The sequence below is a fragment of the Lathamus discolor genome, chromosome 2, assembly GCF_037157495.1.
Source record: "Lathamus discolor isolate bLatDis1 chromosome 2, bLatDis1.hap1, whole genome shotgun sequence".
Taxonomy (NCBI): domain Eukaryota; kingdom Metazoa; phylum Chordata; class Aves; order Psittaciformes; family Psittacidae; genus Lathamus; species Lathamus discolor.
Genome location: NC_088885.1, coordinates 140,125,437 through 140,148,434, shown reverse-complemented (window position 1 = coordinate 140,148,434; position 22,998 = coordinate 140,125,437). Strand labels below are relative to the sequence as shown.

Genomic DNA, 22,998 nt, shown 5'->3' with positions numbered 1-22,998 from the left:
TTTTTTCACAATGTAATTGGGCTGTTTGCAAGGAGTAATATTTGCTGGCAATATCCTAAAATACATAAAATCAAGGTAATTGTAAAAGTAAAATCCACACCCTGATGGAGATACTTATTAAATTCATATTCCTCCCACCTCTCCTTCAGTAACTGAACAGCTATAGAATACAAATGGGGAACATGTACCCTTCAGGACTTCTCCTTGAGTGAAGTCATGCATTTTACAAAGAAGCCAGTTAATACAAAGAGTGACTGGATGGCGATTAAGTGTAACAAGAAGCCAAATATTAATTAGCATCAAAAAAAGAGACATACCACAGTCTCACTACGAAGAGTCTTATTTTATTAATAGCTTTTTTTTTCCCCAAAAAAAATTCATTGTGACAGAGTATAGTTGTCTCCAGGGTGTCTAACTTTGATGAATAGGTTGATAAAGATTCATTAAAATGAATGTTTCTTCAGGCCTTCCATGAGGTCTTAACGGGACTCCTAGGGCATATGAAGGAATTACCACAGACAGGTTCAGAATAATACCATTCACCATGAACCTACATCTACAAGCTCCTAACAAGCAAACACACCACAGTGAGACACACAATGGTAATTATAAGCTGAGGCACTAAAGATTGGAGGAAAAGTACAATGAGCCTGGCACAAAACCACAACAGAATTACCTTGCTTCTTCTTTTATCAGATCTGTTTCTGAATGGGAAGCTTCATCAGCAAAAACTTCCACTGTCTCGCTTCTTTTACATTGTGGATAGACAAAAAACAAAATCTTAGCTTTGATACGAATGTTGCTTAGTTTAGGTAACTGTTCAAGAGAGGTTTCAGCACTACAGAATGTGAGAAAGGTGTCAGCCATCTGCATGGTGGTTAAAAAATGACCACGGTAATAAATTATTATACCATGGGAATAAATTCCAAGAAAAAAATATTCCTAAATTTGATAAAATTACGAATAGAACGTGACTGAGGTCCAGACAACCCACGCCTACCCTGTTTACAAACACACTAAAGAAAATTAATTAGCCCACAAAGACCTTCTTTGGGTCTGTTGCACACAAAAAGCTAGAACAACTCTAGAACAACAGCCAATCAGTGTGGGACTGCTGGAGCACACAGCAGCAAGGACTGGGCAATATGGTGAGATATGTAATTCCATTTTATATTTTTCTTTCCAACAGCGAGTAGGACATAGAAAGGATCAGGTGAGTAGCAACACATGGTTCTTACAAACACTTCATAAGAAGTTAAGCCTCTTTCACTTGTTACTCCTAAGGCCTCATTCACTTCAATTGTAGTATCAAATGTATTTCTTAGGATGTTAGGGATCTGACCCATTACCTGTATTAAAAGGCAGGGAGACTTTCTGCCACTAGGATCAATACCAATGGCTTGGTGGGCAGGTTTTGTATTCTGCAGAGCATCACGGAGCCACTATATCTAACCAGTATATTAACAGATAAAGGCCTCAGAAATGTCATATTCAACGAGTAATATAAATCATTTGCCACAATCTGCAGCTGGCATTTACTTCAAGTAGAAAAACAACAAGGAGTTCCCAGAAGTGAAGGAGAACATGGATTTTAGAAGCAAACCCTTTGCTTTTAATGAAGCTTTGGCATCACTGTTGTTTTGTGGACTGAAGGATTTGAAGACTAACTGAATCCTGAGGTGAAACTGAGTTGTAACCCTGGGTTACAGGCTGCATGATGCAAACCTTTCCATATCCAGAGCAGCAAACAGAGAGCTCTATCAGCATAGTGACAATCTTCCACTTGAAAACTTCACTGTTTGGTTCTTGATCATATGCATATAAAGTACTATTCACAGACAGCTTTATTGTCTGTTGTCTTCACTTTTTTTTTTTTTTTTTAACTTTTAACAGTAAACACATGTGCTATATGATCCAGGTCTTCAGAAATGAACTGTCTCTTTTATAGAGAAAATAACACTCCAATAACCTGCTTGAGCAGGGAAACTCTTAATCTAGCACAGTATACAACTATCGGTTAGAACCACAATCCAGACATGAATGGGGCAGTTTTCAAAAGACCTTAGTGAATTTAAAACCAGAAGTTCATAACTTTTTACATTACATCCTTGAGGGCTTATGCTCCCAAGTTATCTAGATGAAGGTTTCTTCTTTTCCCACTATAATTCCCATGTTTTACTGATTTTTAACTGGAAATAGTCTAAGTTAAATTATTCAATATTCATGATATCTTAAAGCTGTTTATCTCTGCTAAAAGAAATTCATTATAAAAATGCAGTTAGTGCTCCCAAGTTATCTAGATGAAGGTTTCTTCTTTTCCCACTATAATTCCCATGCTTTACTGATTTTTAACTGGAAATAGTTAAATTATTCAATATTCATATGATATTTTAAAGCTGTTTATCTTTGCTAAAAGAAATTCATTATAAAACTGCAGTTAGTGAAATGTCAAATAGTGACCTCATTCATTTAGTATTGCCTGCAGTAGCATCCTTCTACCTTTGGTATGGGAAGCATGCATGGAAGGTGGCCTATTCCCCTGTCAAAGTCTATAAGATTTGTGAGCATAATTCTCCCCTACACTGAAGAAAGAGTACAGCAGTGTTTGCTTCTTAATCAAACATACCTATCACGCTGAAATAGTCTGAACTCTCTTTAAGCCACCATGCACAAAGCTCTGTGAGTATTCACAATCTGATTTTACATGCCAAAACCATCAAAAATTAGATTTAGATTCCCACGGTATTTAGGTAGCACTGTAAATTCTAGTAACTACAGTATCTAACCAAAGGTGCTACTATATTTTGTTTTAACTACTGATTTGTCTGCATTGTTCCATATCCATATTCTGGAAATTTCAAAAGCTCTTTTTCAAATGCAGAAAATAACTATTTCTAATTTTTAATTTTTCAGATTTGTTACTTTTCTTAATAAAAAGGATAATTTTCAACAAAGTAATACATTAAATTATCTAAACTTATGCATAGAGAAAGGCCTTGAAAATATGAACTTTTTTCAAGAGTAAGAAATCATAACAGCTTACAACACAAATAAAGTTATTTTTTCCCAATATAACTGGAACCAGTTTATTTGAAAGCCTAAGTTAAATTATGTTACTGCGTGCAAGCCTAAAAAAACAAGGTATGAGATCATGCCAATCACTATTTTAGTACTAGGTCGTTCTTGTAACAAAAAACTGAAGAAATAAAAATAGAATTGCTGTAGGATTATAGTCTACTACAGTTCAGCTCCTAGTACATCTTTTTTCATCTAGAAACACTGATCACAAACCAAGTAAAATACAGCTATACATTTTCTAATTATCATGATTTCAAACTCCAGCTAATATACAGTGGTAATACCTGTCAGTGTCTGTGGATGGCTGCTGGATTTCAATCCTTGGACATGTTATTCTTCTACTAGCTATAGGAACTTTGCTGTTCAGTCACAGACACAAGATCCTCTGTTAGCATAACATAGATAAGCATGTCTACAAAGAACTGAGATTTCTAGTAGAAAGCAAACTTAAATTTGAGTCATAAATATTGTAATGAAAAATGGGGAAACAGGAAGGAGCAGTATACTGCAAAATATCTAGATAAACTGGTGACTCAATATGTCATCAAATCACTCATCTATACTTAACAAACAATATAAAATATGCGCTGCTATAGTTTTTAAAATGAAGGAACTTAATGCTTTTAGTCACTCTTGCAAAATAAATAAAACCAGGAAGCAAAGCAAGATATATATCTATACACATACTTGCACACACTCATACTATCTATTTACATGTACATTACACAGTGGTGTATGTGATAACTACAGGTACATCTACATGACAGTCACAGGCATGACTAAACTGTAACATGCCAGCATCTGAACTACTTTTCTATCTTCTGACTCAGCTAAACAGCCAAAGCAGAGACCACATCTGCAATCTCAGGCATACTATGCTCCACACACCTATGTACACTGCCTACAGTGGCAGAAACTCAGTCACTTACTGCTTGCTTATGTATCTATACATGGCTTTCCAGTCACTTTGGTGACTCTGTTGTAGACATATCTTACCATGCTAACACATGATTACGTAGTAAAATTATAAAAATGCTTAAAGAAGGCACATATAGCTATACCTATAGAGATTTACCCTCCAAAATATTTCATCATCAATAGACTTACTGAGGAATAGCAAAGCCCTGCTTTAAGTCACGAGTTACACCCGACAGTTTTTCCAAGGTTCTTTCCAACCCAAACTAGTCAATAATTCTATGGATGCAGTCAGAGATTTATGGTAGCTATTACAATAAAATATCCATAAAACTGAGTAGTGTCAATCCTGGAACAATTGAGACTGGAACTACATGATGAAATATTTCATATCTCTTTACCTGTAAAATCAGACACAATTAATTTTGTGTATTTTTGAGGAATAGAAAGCAACTTGTACATTTGAATGGAAAATGGTAAAATTATGTAAGCAATTTCTTCTTCATAGAAGATCAATATCAAACAAAAAGAAGCAGTGAATGGTTTTGAGAAAGAGGCTTCTTAACTTCCGGTTGACACTATTTGTAACTGCATTCAAATGAAAGCAAAAATAACAAATTAGATAATAATAATTATTCTTGTTTATAATGAATAACTTATATAATTACTTATAACAATGACTATTATTAATGACTATTATTATTACCTCATTTGTTGCGTTTGCTTTCATTTGAATTATTATTATTGTTTAACTTAAATAGTTAAATTTAACTAGTTTAAAAATCAATTTCCAGCATTTTATTCAGGAGTGATTTCTCAAAAAATGATCCTTGCAGGCTATTATTTCCTTATACAGAAGCGAACCAGTGAATTCAAGCAATAAAAATGTTGCCTTACGTCTTATTAATTATTTAGTGTGGACTAACTTTATCATATTAACATTCATTCATATTTTTATTCTGAGCCTACAGTATGAAATACTTGGAAGTATTCAACACTAATTGAAAAGTCTGAGAGACAGACAGATTTTTGCTATAATGTAATATGTTAACTGTTTTTTAACATTATTTTTTCTGGTACTTGTAACATACATTTTCATTTATATAGCCAGTTGCCTTTTATAGAACCTTGTATTTTGACAACTACTTCCAGCTTTCAGCATCTTTAACACAGACATCCAATTGACACATATTAAAGAATCACACTACAGGAACACTTATCTTTGTCTTCATGAGATGACTCACTGAAGATTATTATAAAACTGATTAGTATTCAAAAGCTGGGAACTCAAAATTCTCAAAGAAGAGAGCTGAAAATCCTTTCCCACTCATCCACCCCAGCTCAATTTTATAACTCAATATACTTCTTCAATTTTCTCCAAGATAATAATCTAAATTTCAATAAAAATATTAGAAATATTCCAAAGTAGAAGTGTTTCAGCTGTACATTATAACATCATTACACATTTTTTCTCATTTCAGTACACAGTATTTCACCCACTCAGCTTGAATGTTGCATCACAATGTATGAGCAATGACAGGCACATTCAAGGGTTTTAATGAACATGTACTTTATCACTGAAGAGTAAGTGGTATGTAAGACAATGCATAGAGAGGCTTGAGAGAGAAACAGTGAGAGAAGCTCATCCATAGGGATGGAATGTTCAAACGCAGTTCAGCAGACCACGTAGACTGTAGACTAACCAAGTGGATCAGTTGTAGGCTTAAAATTAAGCAGGTACTTATATATGCCTCTGGACAGTGTAGAATTAAATGCAAAATTTCAAAAGCACCTGGTTCTTGGTGCTTTTTGTGGGATATTTTTCCCCAGCTCTTAAACCTAACTTTATTTGCACATGCACACTGTATTTAATTGGCCTCCTTTTTTCCAAAAATATTTTGAATGGCCAATAATATGGCAGACATTTAATTAGTAAATCGTCACAAATAGGGCTTAATACTGCAAATATGTGTTTATCTCTCTTTTGAACTTTTGGCAACAGACCTGTAGATCCGACCATACTGAAGTCAGCAAGAATTCTGTCACCTGATGAGGCCAGGATTTCAATCAGATCATTCCAAGACAGCTATGCAATACTTCATTGTCTTTTAAGCTCTTAAATTACAAATGAGCAAAATAGGATATTGTTTCTGTTAAAGGCATTCTGTAAATCCATTGATCTTAATGGAATGTGACCCATTTAATTAGTCTTCATTCATACTATGCCATAGTATTATGTCTACCTAAGGTCATGTTGGCTCACAACAAATGTTCTTATCTTTTACTTTTTTTCCCATAGCTTTGGGGAGTTATATTTAAATGGGGATAGAGAATAGTAACAAAAAAAGTTTCTTTTTCAAGTTAAAAATCTTTTTTATTCCTCTGATATTTACCTATATTAGCATTATACAGTACTAAATCTAAGACAAGTGAAGTAAATCAGAACTATTTAATGTGACTATCAATGCAAATACAAAAGCTTTGTTTACACTAAGCACTTTTCAGCCTTCTTCAAATGCTATCCGTTTTCAGTACGTTTGTGCACTTTCCCAGGAAGAACTAATAAACACGGCTCTCGCCATAAGCATAAATTAAGTGTATACTTCAAAAACCTAAAATTGAAGAGGCAGCAAACAGAGGCACACTGGTTCAAAGAACTAAGGAAGAAATAAGGTCTGAGAAAGTCTCTACAGCTGCAATACTGAGCCAGAAGAGCCTTACAAACCTCTCCTCTATAAAGACGAGAGAAACCTGCATCAAAATATTAAGGATTAATTCTGGGGTTTTACCGTATTTTTTTTTTAGTTTCAGGACGACAAAGTCACTTATGTTCTACCTCAGTCTCTGAGTTCCTTAAACAGAATTCCAGTTTTAGTCCATATATACAGAACAAATATGAATCATAGTTCTATTTAAATACTCTTAGGACTGCAGATGAACTATGATTAATCCTTTTCATATATAAATCTTCTGTTTTCAATATGTGGTATCTTTTTATATGGTTTGTTATATTCAACTGAGTATAGTCTATAGCTTTCAGTGACTTTTTTTAGGTACATAACTATTTCTCCAGAGAGATACACTGACTTTTACCAACACAAAAGAATAAATAGGAACACAAAATTCAAAGTATGGTCAGTAATTAATTTAGTAAAAAGTAATTAATTCAATATTTAAGCAAAATTTACATGTTATTAGCTATTTGCACACAATTATAACATTTGAGACACCAATGCATAATGTTACTTTGTACAATTTCACAACATTGAAATACAGTGCTGTAACTTCTCAAGGAAAAGATCCCGGTAACTCTGTGGGAGCTTCACTTAAGAACTCCAGGATTTAATAGCCTTTTGGACTCAGACCATATGTTTGTTGTTTTAGCTAAAACATTCTACAGGCATAGTCCAGCTTCTTCTTACAAGGTGGGGAAAGGCAGAAAGAAGCAAGCTCTGTGCACATTCACAAAAAAGTAAGTAAAGATAAAGCAGAAAAATGTTGCAAGAGCAAAAAGAAAATGAGGGGGAAGCAGTAAAGTCAAAGATCTAATAGCAAGTTCTAAATCTGTGTGCTCCCTTGATCAGGAGCCAACTGCAGCTGGGAAGAACTGAAGATTGTAAGGCACACAGCACTTTGAATCAATCACACAGGAAGATAGGTTAGACAGTTAGAACTGGGATTACTTCTGAAAGTGAAAAGTATCAGGTCTCAAAGCCACATTCCCAACACTGTGAATGTAGGCAGGTATTATCAATCAAAAAGCCCTTTTTCATAAAAGCAGCCCTGAACAGTGAGAACATGCTTCAAAAATAGCTCAAACATAATTAATGTTCTTTTTCTATTTGTAACTGAATAAAACAGCTTAATCTTTAAAAAAGACTAGCACATAAATGTGCCTTAGTCCTGACACAAGAAAGAAAGATATCAAGAAAAATATACTTATTAGAAATAACTTTGGTACAATCATAAATGAACTCACATTATAAAGATTAGAAATCTATTTTAGCTATATCTGTAAACTACACTCTTTACTTACCCATATTTTTCAGCTGACCCATTGACTACATGATCTGCCCAAGAACTTGCACCATTGTACCACCTTTACAATGCAGTTAAAATAAAGAAATGTTATAAAGAAACATATGTATTGTTAATAACACTCTAATTCTTGACACAATAATTTCTCAATAAAATGTGAAGCTTTCAAAATGTTTCCAAATCAATTTGTACGTTTCCTATTTTTAATCTGTATCTTCTTTTAATTAAAAAGCAGGAATTCTTGATGTATTTCACCCTTATTCTTTTCAGTAGTTTAGCTACGAATTTTAGTTTTGTAAAGACTAACTGATCCCTTATCTTTTCTCACACAATAGTCTTCATGTTTTCAATGTCTACTGGGTTTGTGGAATAATTAAAAAGCAATTGTGGAGACATAACAAAATAAACATTCTACACAACAATAGTTTAAAATACTGATTTTAACTTCAAGTACATAACTTTTTCAGATTTTGTATTTTTTATAGTTGATAGGGTGGTTGGGTTTGAAAGAAATTCACTCAGATCAGACAATAAAAACTAAATTTTATACCTGCATTACCCTTCCAGGTATTGAACATGGGCTATCTAAACATTTTCGACATCAATTCAGCTGATCAGTTGAAGACAACATAAAAGACATGTAAAATATCTTAAGTAGAATCATTCCAAAAAAAAAAAAAAAAGGGGACCAAAAAAGCTGGTTCCATTTCACAAAACAGGGGATAAACTGTTTACGTGCCATTACTCCAGTATATTAAGACCATATATAAATGATCAAACATTTGGTTAAAGAATTTCAACTGGATACATATTTTCAGGATCTTGTTTGGGTTAAGTCTTGGAACTGCAACAGTGCCACTCTTCAGGATTTCCACATGACAATGAGTGAGAAGCAAGGCAGTGATTTTCAGAAAAGATCAAGAGACCACTGTTTTATCAGCTTGGATATAAATCTTCCTTTGTCTGAATGGAAATACTACCCAAAGCCTGCAGGATGATTTTAATGGCTTGAATATACTTATCCAAAGCTTTTCATGAGTCTGTTCCTGGGAATCACAGCAGTATTTTTTGCATGACTCCATTTTATTCCAAACTTCTCAGATTTCAGAATCTGACATTTTGCAATGCGTTATCAAACTAAATAACCCCACACCTCCTGGTCATTATGTTGAAGGAAGACAGTATGGAGCGCGGTATATCGGTATATGTGAACGTCACTCAGCTGCTCTTGTTTCTCCTATATCAAATTGAATAGGATGGGAATGGCTTTTTTTTTTTTTTTTCTTTCCCCATGGTCTGTAGCCAGATCAGTTACTGGATGAAAGTTACTTCAGTAGCTGGAGAATGACAGGTATATGTTTACACACTCCCTGATCATCAGTATCCTTAAAACTGAAGCCAGGCTCTCCAGTTAGCCAGCATTTTAAGTAAGATTTTTTGGTAAAAGTACTTTATTATAGACATCATAATACATAAGCATGGTTTTAAAAATGCAGTGCACTTTATTTTTTGTGAAATATGATTGTATTTGTTCATAGCAATCAAGTAAAAACAAAATTTCTTGCTATTAGTTAAAAAAAAATCCCTGCCTTATCAGCTCCCATACTGGAGCAAAAATCAGACAATGACTTAAAAATGGACAGAGAAATATAAAAGATCTAATTGTACAATGAGAGAGATACATCAACTTGCTTCTTTTTTCTCAGATTTCCTTCTTTTTGGACTTTGCCTATCTTTTTGAAGATGAAATGCTGTGCTGTCATCAAATAACTATTTCCAGAGACACTCCAAATGTTTTCAGATTACATGTCAGAATTTAATTCTATTGTGTTAATTGTGATACACTATATGCATATCTAAATTTAGTAAGAACAATAGTACTTTTGATCCTAGAATAGCATCACCCAAAATCAATTTGAAGGCATTCAGTTAGTCCTTTTTTAAGTCAATAGGAGCAGTAACATATCAAAAGCTGAGGACCTTCTGAAGTGACTCAGGTTATTAAAAGAATGAAATAGAGAATTCTAAATTGTTCTGTAATCACCCTTAGTGACTGGAAAGTTAACCATTAGAAATACACTGCAGTTAAGTAGGAAAAAATCTTCAGTTGTACCTAGCTCCTCTGTACTGTTCTGTTTTCCTCCCACATCTTATGAATAAAAAAATCCAAAATCAAGGTAATGCAGAGATAAAAGAAAATGAAGCACTTAAAACCATGGAGATTAGTTGTTCTGTATATAGAGAAATACTGCATAAAGTGCACTGTAAATTTAAATATCATTAGTCTAGCCCAATTAAAAATTTTAGACCACACTTCAGAAAAAATATATTACTTAACTTCATCTATTTTTACTATATAAATTAAAATACCTTTCAGGAGTATAGGTTGTGTCGTCATAATATGAATTAGGCACTCTTCTCTCCTGCCTAGTCCTCCTGAATACAGAATAAACAGCACAGATATTTCAGACATTTTAAAGAGTGCTTTTCCCATGATGTTTTCGCTCACTCTATTATTAATATAGTGATGAATTTAGAGCACATTCATCTACAGTTCAGCAGTATATTCTGAACGTATATTTTATATATATGTCATTTAAACTTCTACTTTCAAATTATATTCAGAAATAATTAACGTACTAAGAACACCTGATCAAATGCACACATATTTCATAGAAGTGAAAAGTTACATCAACAGGAAAACAGTATTTGAGCAACTGAGAAATTCCAAAAATAGGATATGTTAGAAAAGTTCTAACTGGCATAACAAGAGTCAGAAAACAAAATGAAAGCAAAATTCTGTTTTGTTAAGTGAAGCAACAAAAATTCTGTCTGAAATAAACCTCACATCCAGCCAAAATGTGCACAGCCCACTTTTTATTGACTTCCAAACACTAACTTCAATGGCTAAGAAAAAAAAAGGGCACATAATGTGGTGTTGTCAGTGACTAAGCTGAGCTCCAAGATAGATAAATAAGTTGTGAAAAATTTCATACAGTGAGGTTTTAATCAGATTTTTATTGGGGAGGAACTCCTAAATATTTTAATTTTTAAAACAATTGGGATAACAACCTTGAGAACATTACTTTGCCACTGAGTCCGTGTGCATGTCAGCCAATCTAAAATGGGTGACTGTCAAATTATTAACTAGCCTGCATAACTCTATAGGATTGTGAATTGGTGGATATAAATAAAAGCATAAGCTCTACATGTCCAGCCATAATGTTTTATGTATGTTCAATCTGAGAAGCTGCAGCAGTATGAAGTGATATCAGGTAACGCACCTATCATGCTAACTATCACATTAAGGTGTCAAAGAAAATTGGAGTGGGGTACTGAGCAGTAAGGTGCTCTTGATAAAGCCCCAGGTCCACAGGACACTGAAGTCCCTGAAGATGCACATGTGCCTATCATCATTCTAAGGCATACGATTTCAGTGCCACCTCTATTTCTTTTGGTAGCAAAGCAGTTGGACTTCTTCAAGAGGGGGCACACTATCACAAAGACAAAAATTATGAGTGCTATAGCCTAAGAATAAACTCAGAAATTAAGGTTTGGATAACATAAATGTGACCTAGGACTAATGAATCAAAGATTACCAAAACTGATAAACAGAAACTGAAACAAACTTCAGCAAAGATGAAAGAGAACCAAGAAGTCACACTACTGTTCCCCAAGCAGTGGGGAAAAAAAGAAAAAATCTTCAGACCACAAGAGTTAATGGGCTGGCTGTGAATGACTACAGGAAAAGTGACAAAAAGAATAACAAAGTTGGCAAGTAATTTTGCCTGGTGTATCTGTATGACATATGTGCCTGCAGGACACCCACACTTGTGGATTCATGGCAACATAAGATACATAACTCTTTGTCCCAGATGACAGACTTTTCTCTGAATGCTGGACTGTGTGGAACAATGTTTGCTATTTTGATGAACAGTGAAAATTGGAAAGTTATTTCCAGTGCTTCATAAAGTGAAAGACAGAAAGAGAGGTGGTTGTTTGACATCAACATGACATTAATTAAGCAAATGGAACTACAAAGACAGGACTAACACCTTGACCAACAAGAATAATGTAATTAGGCATTAAACTGGGAAAAAGTGTAAAGATAACTAAGGAAATACTGTTTAAAAAGTAATTTTTCATATACTTCCAATACATAAAGTAAGCAAAAGGAAATTACTCAGTATTTTTGAATGGATAAGGAGGAACTGAATAAGGATTATGCTTTAAATGGTCCTTAAAAACCTAGAGAACTGTTGTCAGAATACGGAAAAACAAAAAAGATGAAAAATCAGAAAAAATTATAGTGGCTCTGAGGTACTCAGAGTAGTCTGTATCTGGTAAGATGACTCAAATTCAACACTAATGTTGTCCACAGGCAGACTGGATTCAAGTGGACCAGAGAATCAACATCAGATCCTAGGCCCAAGGAATCTCAAGATGCTGTTCTAACAGTGAGCTAGAGACGTTCCACTTTATGCTGAATTTTCTTTTCTGACCCCAGGAGGAATTAGCTTTAATATCCTTGTCTTCAATAAAGCCCTAGAAAGGATTTACACCATCTCACTCACTGAATCAGTTTTTTCATCTTTATGTAATACTGTCACTTTTGCACTTTATTTTCACTGATTTTACTTTATTTTTGGGAAATTAGTGTCTGTAGAAACAAAGATGAAGTTTTGTAAGTCAAGATCCTCAAAGTAAGACAATTTGATACTAGCTCCAACTTTCAGCAATATCTGAACAGTCAGACAAAGCCAGAAATTTGAAACAGGTTCAGATAAACTAATGCAAACGTAAGTGTATAACTAAAGGCAAAAAAAGTATATAAAAATTCTTATTGAAATAGAATACGTATGAGCATATTTTGTCACATAATTTCTGAAAACTAAACAAAAAACCCTCTCCTTATTAAAGTTTCAGCATGAAGACTGAACTATTTACACGTGTGGATTGGGTTTCATGTGAAACAGCACAATTTCAAAACAATTGTTTAACTGAGTTCTAAAGGTTATAATTTCTATTATACTATAGCTGTGGAGAATTTCTAAAAAGCAGTATTTCTTTGGAAGGAATACTTATATGATACCATAACAGTTAAGGATTTATTTTGTTTCTTGTTAATAAGTTTTACACTAACTAAAATTATGGCTATGTTTGATCTGAATCCAGAGCAAACCTTAACAAACTTCTCAGAACTTGTATCCAGAGGGCAGTCACTAAGTTAATATATCAAGAATACTTTAGCTCTTGCTATGGAAACTTTTAAATGGGTCTTCTTGTAAAACTATAGCCATATCAACCATTGTTTGTTACTTGAGACCTGCAGCCACCACTTCCTTTTTACTCGCTCATAGTTTATCTGATTGATATCCTTATATCTTATTCCCACACAACCATGTCGACTTTTTCCTGTTTTGCAATATTTCTAAAAATATCTTAATCACAGTACACCAACATGTCTTGTTACATCTCTTCAAAGCCACTGCATTTCATGTGTAAATACTGCATAGGAATTATCACGTGATCAAATTCTCTCGGCTATATTCCATATCACAGAATCCACAGAATCACAGAATCCCAAGGGTTGGAAGGGACCTAAAAAGATCATCTAGTCCAACCCCCCTGCAAGAGCAGGGTAACCTACAGTACATCACACAGGAACTTGTCCAGGCGGGCCTTGAATATCTCCAGTGTAGGAGACTCCACAACCCCCCTGGGCAGCCTGTTCCAGTGCTCTGTCACTCTTACAGTAAAGAAGTTCTTCCTGATGTTAACGTGGAACTTCCTATGTTCCAATTTACACCCATTGCCCCTTGTCCTATCACTGGATATCACTGAAAAAAGCCTAGCTCCATCATCCTGACACCTACCCTTCACATATTTGTAAACATTGATGAGGTCACCCCTCAGTCTCCTCTTTTGCAAGCTAAAGAGACCCAGCTCCCTCAGCCTCTCCTCATAAGGGAGATGTTCCACTCCCTTAATCATCTTTGTGGCTCTGCGCTGGACTCCTTCAAGCAATTCCCTGTCCTTCTTGAACAGAGGGGCCCAGAACTGGACGCAATATTCCAGATGCGGCCTCACCAAGGCTGAGTAGAGGGGGAGGAGAACCTCTCTTGACCTACTAACCACTCCCTTTCTAATGCACCCTAAGATGCCATTTGCCTTCTTGGCCACAAGAGCACATTGCTGGCTCATGGTCATCCTCCTATCCACCAGGACCCCCAGGTCCCTTTCCCCTTCACTACTTTCCAGCAGGTCAATGTACTGTAATAACACACAGGTTATTGGCTGTATTGCAAATGTATGCAAATGCATACAAATTTATACGAGTACTCATAAACTACAGAATAAGCAGAGTACAAGTATCTACAACAGAAGCTTGTACTTTTCACACTATTTTCAGATAAGCAAAGTATGAGATTTCTAAAAGATCATTTTCCTGTGTACTTTGAAGTAGATAGGCTTTTCCTCATTATTTCAAAGAGAATAATAAGTACTATAAGCACTTTGGAAAATTCTAGCAAAAACCAGGGTTATACAAAGACACTTACATATAATATCGATGCAACCTATTTTATGAAACTGGCTTCTGTAAAGATATTCAGCTTCTCCTGGTATTTGCTCATAGTCCTGAGTAGTCATACATCCTCACTATATGTGTTTAGCACTTAAAACACAGATCATATTCTCAGTTTGGAAATCAAACACAGTACTCTCAAAGTGCAAGTGACAGATCCAATGATATGCTCCTTATCAATTATACCTCTCAAGGTCACAGTAAGCACCCTCAGAATAGGTACGGCACATCTTACGGGAACGAAGTAATCTGATTGCATCTTCACAAAATAGAGGATACATTGTGTGATCCTGGCTGCCAAAAAGTAAAGGGTGAACATAATGAAAAGCAACACAAAGGTGAAATAAGAAGAAAACAATATGAAAAGCAAGCAATGTCAGCAACGGAACAAAACACTGAAATAAACTCAGCTGGAAGTTTGGGGAATTTTGCAAAACTGCTTTTAAAAATTAAGGTATCTTGGCCTGCAGCTGAGACTACGAGAAAGGTATCACACTCCAATTTTATCTGTCATAACCTTTAACACAGCCTTATATGTATGGCATAGTGCATATGAAAATCACAGTATTAGCAGTTATTTGTGTATTTATTTTAGTATTGATTTTAATATTTTTCTTTACGGACTTTTTAAAAGACATTAGAATGATGCAAATATGGCATCATCTTCATGGACTACCAATTATAAACTACTGGCAGCGAGAAAATGTTTAAAAAGAGAAACATATGATGAATTACCCAGTGTTCGCCTACACACTGTATTGAGAAAGCTAATGCTGATATTGACACAACACTTCTAAGTTTTCTAGCACTATACACAGACTAATATAACCAGAAGTGGACATGTAGGTACATCATAGAAGTACATGCATTATTCACACAGAGTCACACAGAGAAAAACATATACCTGGCATCTCTGTAATGGTGATCTGTGGACTGGGTGTACCGGGAACGAGGTAAAGTAACATAATGACTGAGTCGATGGCAGAAAGGAAAATACAAATATGAGAGAGTAAGATGGAGAAGGAATGAAGCACATCACACAACAGAAGACATACAAATCTGAAAATACAGGAGCTACAAAAAAAAAAAAAGCATTGTGTAGAGCAGACATTATTAACAAAATTAGAAATCTGATACACAGTTCTAAAGATAAAATTATCTCAGTGAGTCACATGTACATTCTGAGAACCCAGTGGGACACTATGGATCAAACGGATAGCTAGAATATTTGATTTTCTACGTTTCAGTTAGTTAGGAGGACAAAACATATAAATCTCTGAAAGCCATCTCAAGAAATCAGATTGCCTGTTCTCTTGCTTGAAGGCAGTGATAACTTCAATATGAATAATTTCTTTGGCAGAGGTTTACCTAGTCCGTCTGAATGGCTATCACAACTGGGGAATCTGTCCCTGTACAGCTAGCTCCAGAGCTTTCCCATTTCTGAGCTTTCCTAATATTTATCCCATTGTGATAAAAGGTGAACTTAGATGAAAGCCTTGTTACTATTTAAGTAATAAAGAGATGTAACTGTAACAGAGTATGCCCAAAACAAAATGCATGCATTTCAAAATTACAAACCCAAGACATTTATGTTTTGGTTTGATTTTGAAAAAGTCAGAAATTATATATTTTCAATATATTTATATGTGTTACAGCAGTAGATATTTTCCAATTATCAAAACCGGAAGAATATTATTTCTCTTTTAGTATATTTAGTAAATATAAAAGCACACAGTACAGGAAAAACTGTTCTGAAAGTAGTTTTTTTGTCTTCCAATTTACAAAGAATTATTAAAATACAAAAAAGTCCTTGGTCTACAGCTCCTCTAAAGCCCAGGCATTTCAGAGGAATATGTAATCACAAAAATCTACAGTGGATGTGTAAACTGATTTCACAAGAAACAAGGTTAAACTCATGCTTATCCTCCACTTTATCATATCTTAATTTGCTTATAATTACTGACTTTCTAGTAAAAAAGCGTATTGTTACTAGAAAAATTTAACACAGGTTATTATATTACATGCAGTTATTAACTTCGCCTCTTTTGCATATGGACAAAATACATCATGAGCCACATGTAAATATTCCATATAAGCATATTAAGTTAATTATATATAGTCCAGGAGATCTTCATACTCACTGCTTGTCAAATAAATGCAAAAACATAGTCACAACTCTAAAAAGCTTCTAATTTAAGCCCCTGGTAATGCAATTTAAACTTTGCAGTTTGTTACTGCAAAAGAATGAGGATCTGCGCACAATGAAGCAGGGCCCAATTTGACATGGTACCCTGAAAATCTGAAGATGAGATCCTAAGGAGGGTTAGCAATTCAGAAAATAATGACAGAGCTACACTGCAGGCTGCAAAAAGTATTAGGGTTCTTACACTAATGCACAGACCTGAGTACCAAAAGCAGTCTACCCATAACGGCCTGGCAGTCAGTATGCTGCCAAGTATTAAAAAAAATTTCTATTATGTTCTTAAAATGTGCTTCAGAATGTATGCACACCCACCAGAAGCTCAATCAAATAAAAATGTATGAGTCTATCCCACAGCAGTTATGATATGTGTGATGATGGCAAACAACCCCATAACAGCTTATTCTCACCACAACATGGTGACATTTCCGGTCTATAACCGCATGAATATGCCCTTAAATGATTCGGATGCAACCCTGGACTTAACACCACAAATCTCTTGCAAATATTAGCCTACCATTAATAAAAAAATGAGTGTTTCCAGCTGGTAGATGACATTTTAATGTGAACAATTGACTTTTACTTCCCCTTTTACTTCTCCAGTGAATTGTTGACAGGTTTCCTTGACAGTCTTTCAAAAATATGACATCAATAAATATAATATATTCAACCAGTTTTTAAAAAACAAAGCTTTAAACAAAACTAGGATTTGCAATGGGAATACAATGGATATTTACAAGCAGCTTAATTTACTATCCATAAGAAGGAACACCCCAGCCTCTTCCCTTCACTTGCATGAAATGAAATATCAGCAGGACTGAGTCCTAACTACTTTTCTAATGGCTACAAAACTATTTTAAATGCCTAACCTCTGGAATCAAGTTTTGTCCTAATACTTCCAGAAACTCAGAGATCCAGTGTTCTTACCAAGTTCTAAGACTTTTGCTTGTGAATATATGGCAGGCAGATGCAGTTCAGCCTTTTTTCTTTTTTTCTTTTTTCTTTTCTTTTTTCTCTTTTTCAATTCAGGAATTCAGAATCAGAGTAAGTCAGAATCAAGATACAACTACTTATACAGTTTGATGTGTAATAACTTTTAACAAGTTTGAAATAGTCTTCCTCGTCACCCAAAACTCTTGTTCTATACAGAGAAGTAAGGTAAACTTTAGCTTATACTTGACCTGATCCTCAGGCATTACTGGCTACTCATACTTTTCCCTGTTCTTTAGAGCTGATGTTATCTATGCTATCTAACTCATAATAGACAATATCTCACTATAAAATGATCTTACAAATGCAACATAAAAAATTAGAAGACTGTCTGAATTTACTAAGAATTAAAATCAGCTCTATACATGTACTAATGCAGTAACTTACTAGAGTCATGGCATTCACCATAAATCAAGAATATATAACCTAGCAATGCTTGTGTATTTTCATAATGTCTCTAACTATATAACAATTAAAGAGCTATTATTCATGTATGCATGTGTTCATCTTTGTCCAGAAATGGTTTCTATTCAAGTACAGTAATATTTTCCATAAAATATGCATGGTTAGTGAATAAGAAAGGAAGGGTGTATGCCATATCTGTAAGGAAGGGAGAATGATATCACACAGGTAAAAATACGATAGTATGCACATTAGGAGGCAGCATATATTTCTGTGGTTTATGTATTTCAACAAGCAGAGCAAAAGGCTTAAATGCCAACTATCTTCTGAGCATTCAGCCAACACTCCACTATTTATTATTAATTCTTTATGTATTTAGCTTAAAATTAATTCTTTATGTTTTCAAAATATGCTAACAATATAACACCAAAAATGCCTATAACATAGCTAATTCTCACTGTCCAAAACTGAAACATGCACAACTTTCATTTGGCTAATAGTCTAAAACACTTAAAATCGTAATGTGAATAAATTATAATGTAGTAAAATCATTAAGCTTTGCTTGCCTAAGAGCAAAAAAACTCCAGAAATGATCCAGATCTGAATCTAAAATAAACGTGTCTTTTGAATTGCTCATAAAAATCATGATCTCATATGCACATGTAGATGGGAATGCTCTGAAGACCATGGAGACATGGACAGGGTTTAGATAAAGCAGATTTTTAAAAAGACAGAAGAACTCCAGGATACCTTTTTTTTTTGGCAAACCTTCACTTAGACTCCCAGCTTTTCACCACACATTCCTTACTTGCCACATAATAGTAGATGATGACAGAAGTATATCAAATGATAATATGGTGAAATGAAAATATTAGTATCCAACCAGATTTATGAAACATTACATATTTTGTTACAGATAGCATAAAGAAAAAATTGGCAGCAGCAACTCACTTCACTTAAAATAATGAAGCTAGTCTGAAAAGGCAGCACTATAGGTTTTGCAATACAATCATTAATGTGCACACAACAGAGATTCTCCACACACATCCCTACATCAGATGAATACTGATTTCTACTATTCTGACAAAAAGATTCAACATCTAGGCAAACATGACAACTTTCCTCTTTCAAAGTGAACAGAAAATGACGGCTTAACATTTTCTGATATTGCTCAACTATTTGTCGGTTTCCTTACACCTTCATAAAAATTCAATGAACCAGAAGGATAAAAAAACTCTAGAGATCAGTGATTCAGTGACCAGTTAAATTGCCTAATTGGAAGTACTCAGTTTCCAGGAACAGGCTTGACATACCAAAGCAGTCTCAGAAGCACACTTGAAAATGCACAGTGTCTCACTTGAACCATCCATGGCATACTTTTCTGTTCTTCATACTGTGTAAGGGTAGTTTAACCTAGTCTTTACTGCTTGGGATATTTTATTTAATAGTAAAGATGAAGCGTGAGAAGAGAATCTGTTCCTTTCAGTTTTCATTCTCTGTGACCAGATCCCACAATTTAGAAAACAGGTGATTCTTTGGATCAATTGAAAGTGGTAAAAGGGAAAAGAGGGATGGCATATGAAATTTAGGGTAACTACTGTGGGAAGAAATTCAGCAAAATATTGGGCCTGGGATCAACTTAGGACTGCAAGACTGAGCACAGAATTGCTCAAGTGAAGAAGAGGCTGGAACTAATGAAATTATGTGGCTTCAGGTAAAAAGTGTGCTATACTTCCTATTAGTTCCTTACTCATTCCAATAATGGTAAACAACTGCTACAACTAGCTACTTTTTCCAAATAAGTGAGGCCATTGATATGGTTCTAGAAGTTTAGATTCCCATCTGAACAAAGCAGGAGTTAATGTGCTACTTGGTAGAATGTTTTCCATGTTGCTCCAGAAACACCTGGGAAATCACACCTAAAAACTATATAAATAATATATGAGGTCAAGATCTCAACCTTTAGAAAATGGTAAATGCCATTCAAGAATAAAACACTGATTATAAAATTTCCCTTGGCGACATGCTTTAGTGCGAGGTGTCCCTGTCCACGGCAGGGAGGTTGGAACTAGATGATCTGAAAGTCCTTTCCAACCCTAACTATTCTATGTTTTCATAGAAAGATTAACTAAATAGTTTTATTTAATAGCTTAGGTTTTTAAAGGAGAGAATAAATTTTCTTTCTGTATAAACATCAACATTTTTTCCACCAATAATTAAGGATGCTTTTTGCCACATCAATTGCATAGAAATTCCTGTAGAAATCTCCTAGAGGTCCTAGAAATATTCCAGTGGATTGCAATTGACAGTTTGAAGACTTTAACTGTGAAACAATAGCAACTATCAGCAGAGAATGTGTGAATTGACAGATCAAGATGACTTTCAACAAGACAAACACTATCATGTTCACTATCACATTGCTCCCCATAGCGTATTTTAAATTCTTGCTCAAAGGGGCGTAACACTTAAAGTCTTTTATCAGCACTGCATTATTTTTAACATGGGCATTTTATATGTGCATTTTAGTCTGAGGAAGGTATCTATGACTTTTGTTGGTGTTTGTGTTTTAGTTTGGCTCAAAGGTTCTGAATCATTAGTCTTTACAGAAGTAGCTATATTTGCAAGACTGCACTTTTCTTGCTACCTTCCTACTCTATCCCTCTGTTGAAGGTTACCAACCTTCAGCAGATGCATGGAGGCACCAGGTGGGTGGTGAAGATAATTGTGCAATTTAACACTGATTTCACTGTGAAGTAGTGTGCCCACTGTAAATAACAGCAGCCAAGGAGAAAACACTCTCCTGAGATCCTTACTGCAAGGCTAAAACATGGCAGTGTGCTCTGCAATCCCTTCAGCACTTAAATCTGTTAGGGCTCATTAGTGAGAGCCCTGGGAAAGGAAATTGTATTTGGCAACACTGTAAGTAAGTTAGGGCATAATATGTTAATGGAAAGTACAGGGCTCTAGTCTGGTGTTTACATACAATTCTAGATGTAGATATACAAAATAATCAGGAAGTGCAATATACTATTAATGCATAAGATAAAATTTTGAAAGGAGAAAAAGTATTTAGAAAAACTGCAATTATTGAGATTTAAGATTATGCATAAATTTTATAACAGCTATAAGAAAAATCTCAGCAATGCATTTTTTATAGTTTACTGGGTATTTGGAGAAGTGAAAAACCAATGATATCACTTACCTCATATGCCAGACACAACTAAAAACTGAAAATATTATCCCAGAATTTCCACATAAAGCATCAGGTACCCTTTGTATCTGCAATACCTTTGTTTCTGTAATACACACTTAAATGATTGTACTGTAAAATATTAACTAAGAAATGACTATTTAATTATTATTCAAATGTACATTTAATAAAGATGATGAAAAAAGTTCTCTGTTAAGCTTTCTGGTTTTATCTCTGCTGCAACGTCTCAAAACATCTTTTCTTAGTATGACCTAATCTGGCACTCAACTATTAACAGTGTTGGATTAGGAGTCTGCAACTTATTGATAAAGCAACTGCCAGTATAAGACAACTTTTAGAAATACAGATTTTATATTGCTCTTGGCCACATTTAATTTTGTATTAAGTAAGGGAAGCAGGTAATTAAATGGCATTTATCTAACATGCAGCAGACTCATGGTAGTGAATTATTCCAGTCTTTACTGGTTTGACTATAGTAACCAGAATTTTGGCATGTATTTTGGTATTTCCTTTAAGATATGGGTTGTTGCTTTTTTTTTAACTCTTTCAACAGCATGAAACTGTTCAACAGAAAGCCTGCATTTAAATATGCTAATGAAATAATCTCTTAATAATAGTGGAGTAAGAGTTTTGCCAGTTCCAGCATAAGAAGACATCATCTTTGAAGTTATTTGAAGATACTGGAGAATATTTCTTTAAATAATCATGGCTATGTCTACACCACTTCTTTAACATGGCAGATAATCACTTTTGCGCTTTAAAATGAAAGTGTGCAATAGACCTGATGAAGGGATAGTGGACTCAAAAATTAACTTATTTTTTCTGTCTTGTTTTCTTGTAAGTGCCTAGTAGAAAGACATTTATGAGTTTTCTCATATGTTTCCGATGCAAGACTATTTAAGGTAGGCTGAATGCCCTGTTTATTATGATATATTCACCATTAGCAATTTCATGCCTCAGGAAGAGCACATATAGGATAAAGAACATAGATAAACAGTAAACAGTATCTAAGCAGGTTGGAGCTGAGGGCCTGAGTATAACTTCCTTGGTGTTTGTCTTGGCGGTGTTAACTATTGCTATATCTTTCCGAAAGTAATACACAGATACAGTTTTGGCTGATGTTTTGTTTTTGAAACTATGCTAAGATTCTCACATAGTTCCTTTAATTTACCTAATTATACTGATACCTTAAATATTAGATTCTTACATCAAATGTGGCTGTTTCCACATTTTTGTTTGATTAGTTTCAGTTTCCGAAGTGAGGTACAAGTCTGCTTTAGAGTTTATGAAGAGATGACAAACAACATGTTAGAAGGTTATCCCATTACCTATAAAAGATCTCATGGAATTTGGGGCTGTATTAGGTCATAAGTATTCATATTTCTTTCCATCACAAATTTAGGCTATTTCATAAAAGAGTGGGGGAAAAAAAAATTACCCTTGTTTTTTGACATCTATATTAAATAGATACAGGTAACAAATTAACTTGGTTTCCCACTACAAGTTACCCATATACACAGCACAATTCTGACATTTTTGATAACAGTGTAACAGATACAAAATTTAACTGTAACTTTA

At 34.5% G+C, this 22,998-nt stretch overlaps 1 protein-coding gene across 29 annotated transcripts in view; it reads right to left on the bottom strand.

Annotated features, from left to right (window-relative positions):
* The window catches only part of RIMS2 (regulating synaptic membrane exocytosis 2), a 452,506-nt gene that overhangs the window by 128,060 nt on the left and 301,448 nt on the right, over positions 1 to 22,998 (bottom strand). For 9 of the 29 annotated variants that reach the window (XM_065668763.1, XM_065668770.1, XM_065668768.1 and 6 more), the window contains one exon: positions 15,522 to 15,587. The exons of 17 other annotated variants lie outside the window; for them this stretch is intronic. In XM_065668763.1, coding sequence (XP_065524835.1) covers positions 15,522 to 15,587 — 66 coding nt within the window. Of the gene's footprint in view, positions 1 to 676; positions 749 to 3,362; positions 3,438 to 8,029; positions 8,093 to 10,401; positions 10,468 to 14,803; positions 14,912 to 15,521; positions 15,588 to 22,998 lie in introns of all 29 variants that reach the window. 3 more of the 29 variants (XM_065668750.1, XM_065668751.1, XM_065668752.1) reach the window with 3 other exon arrangements.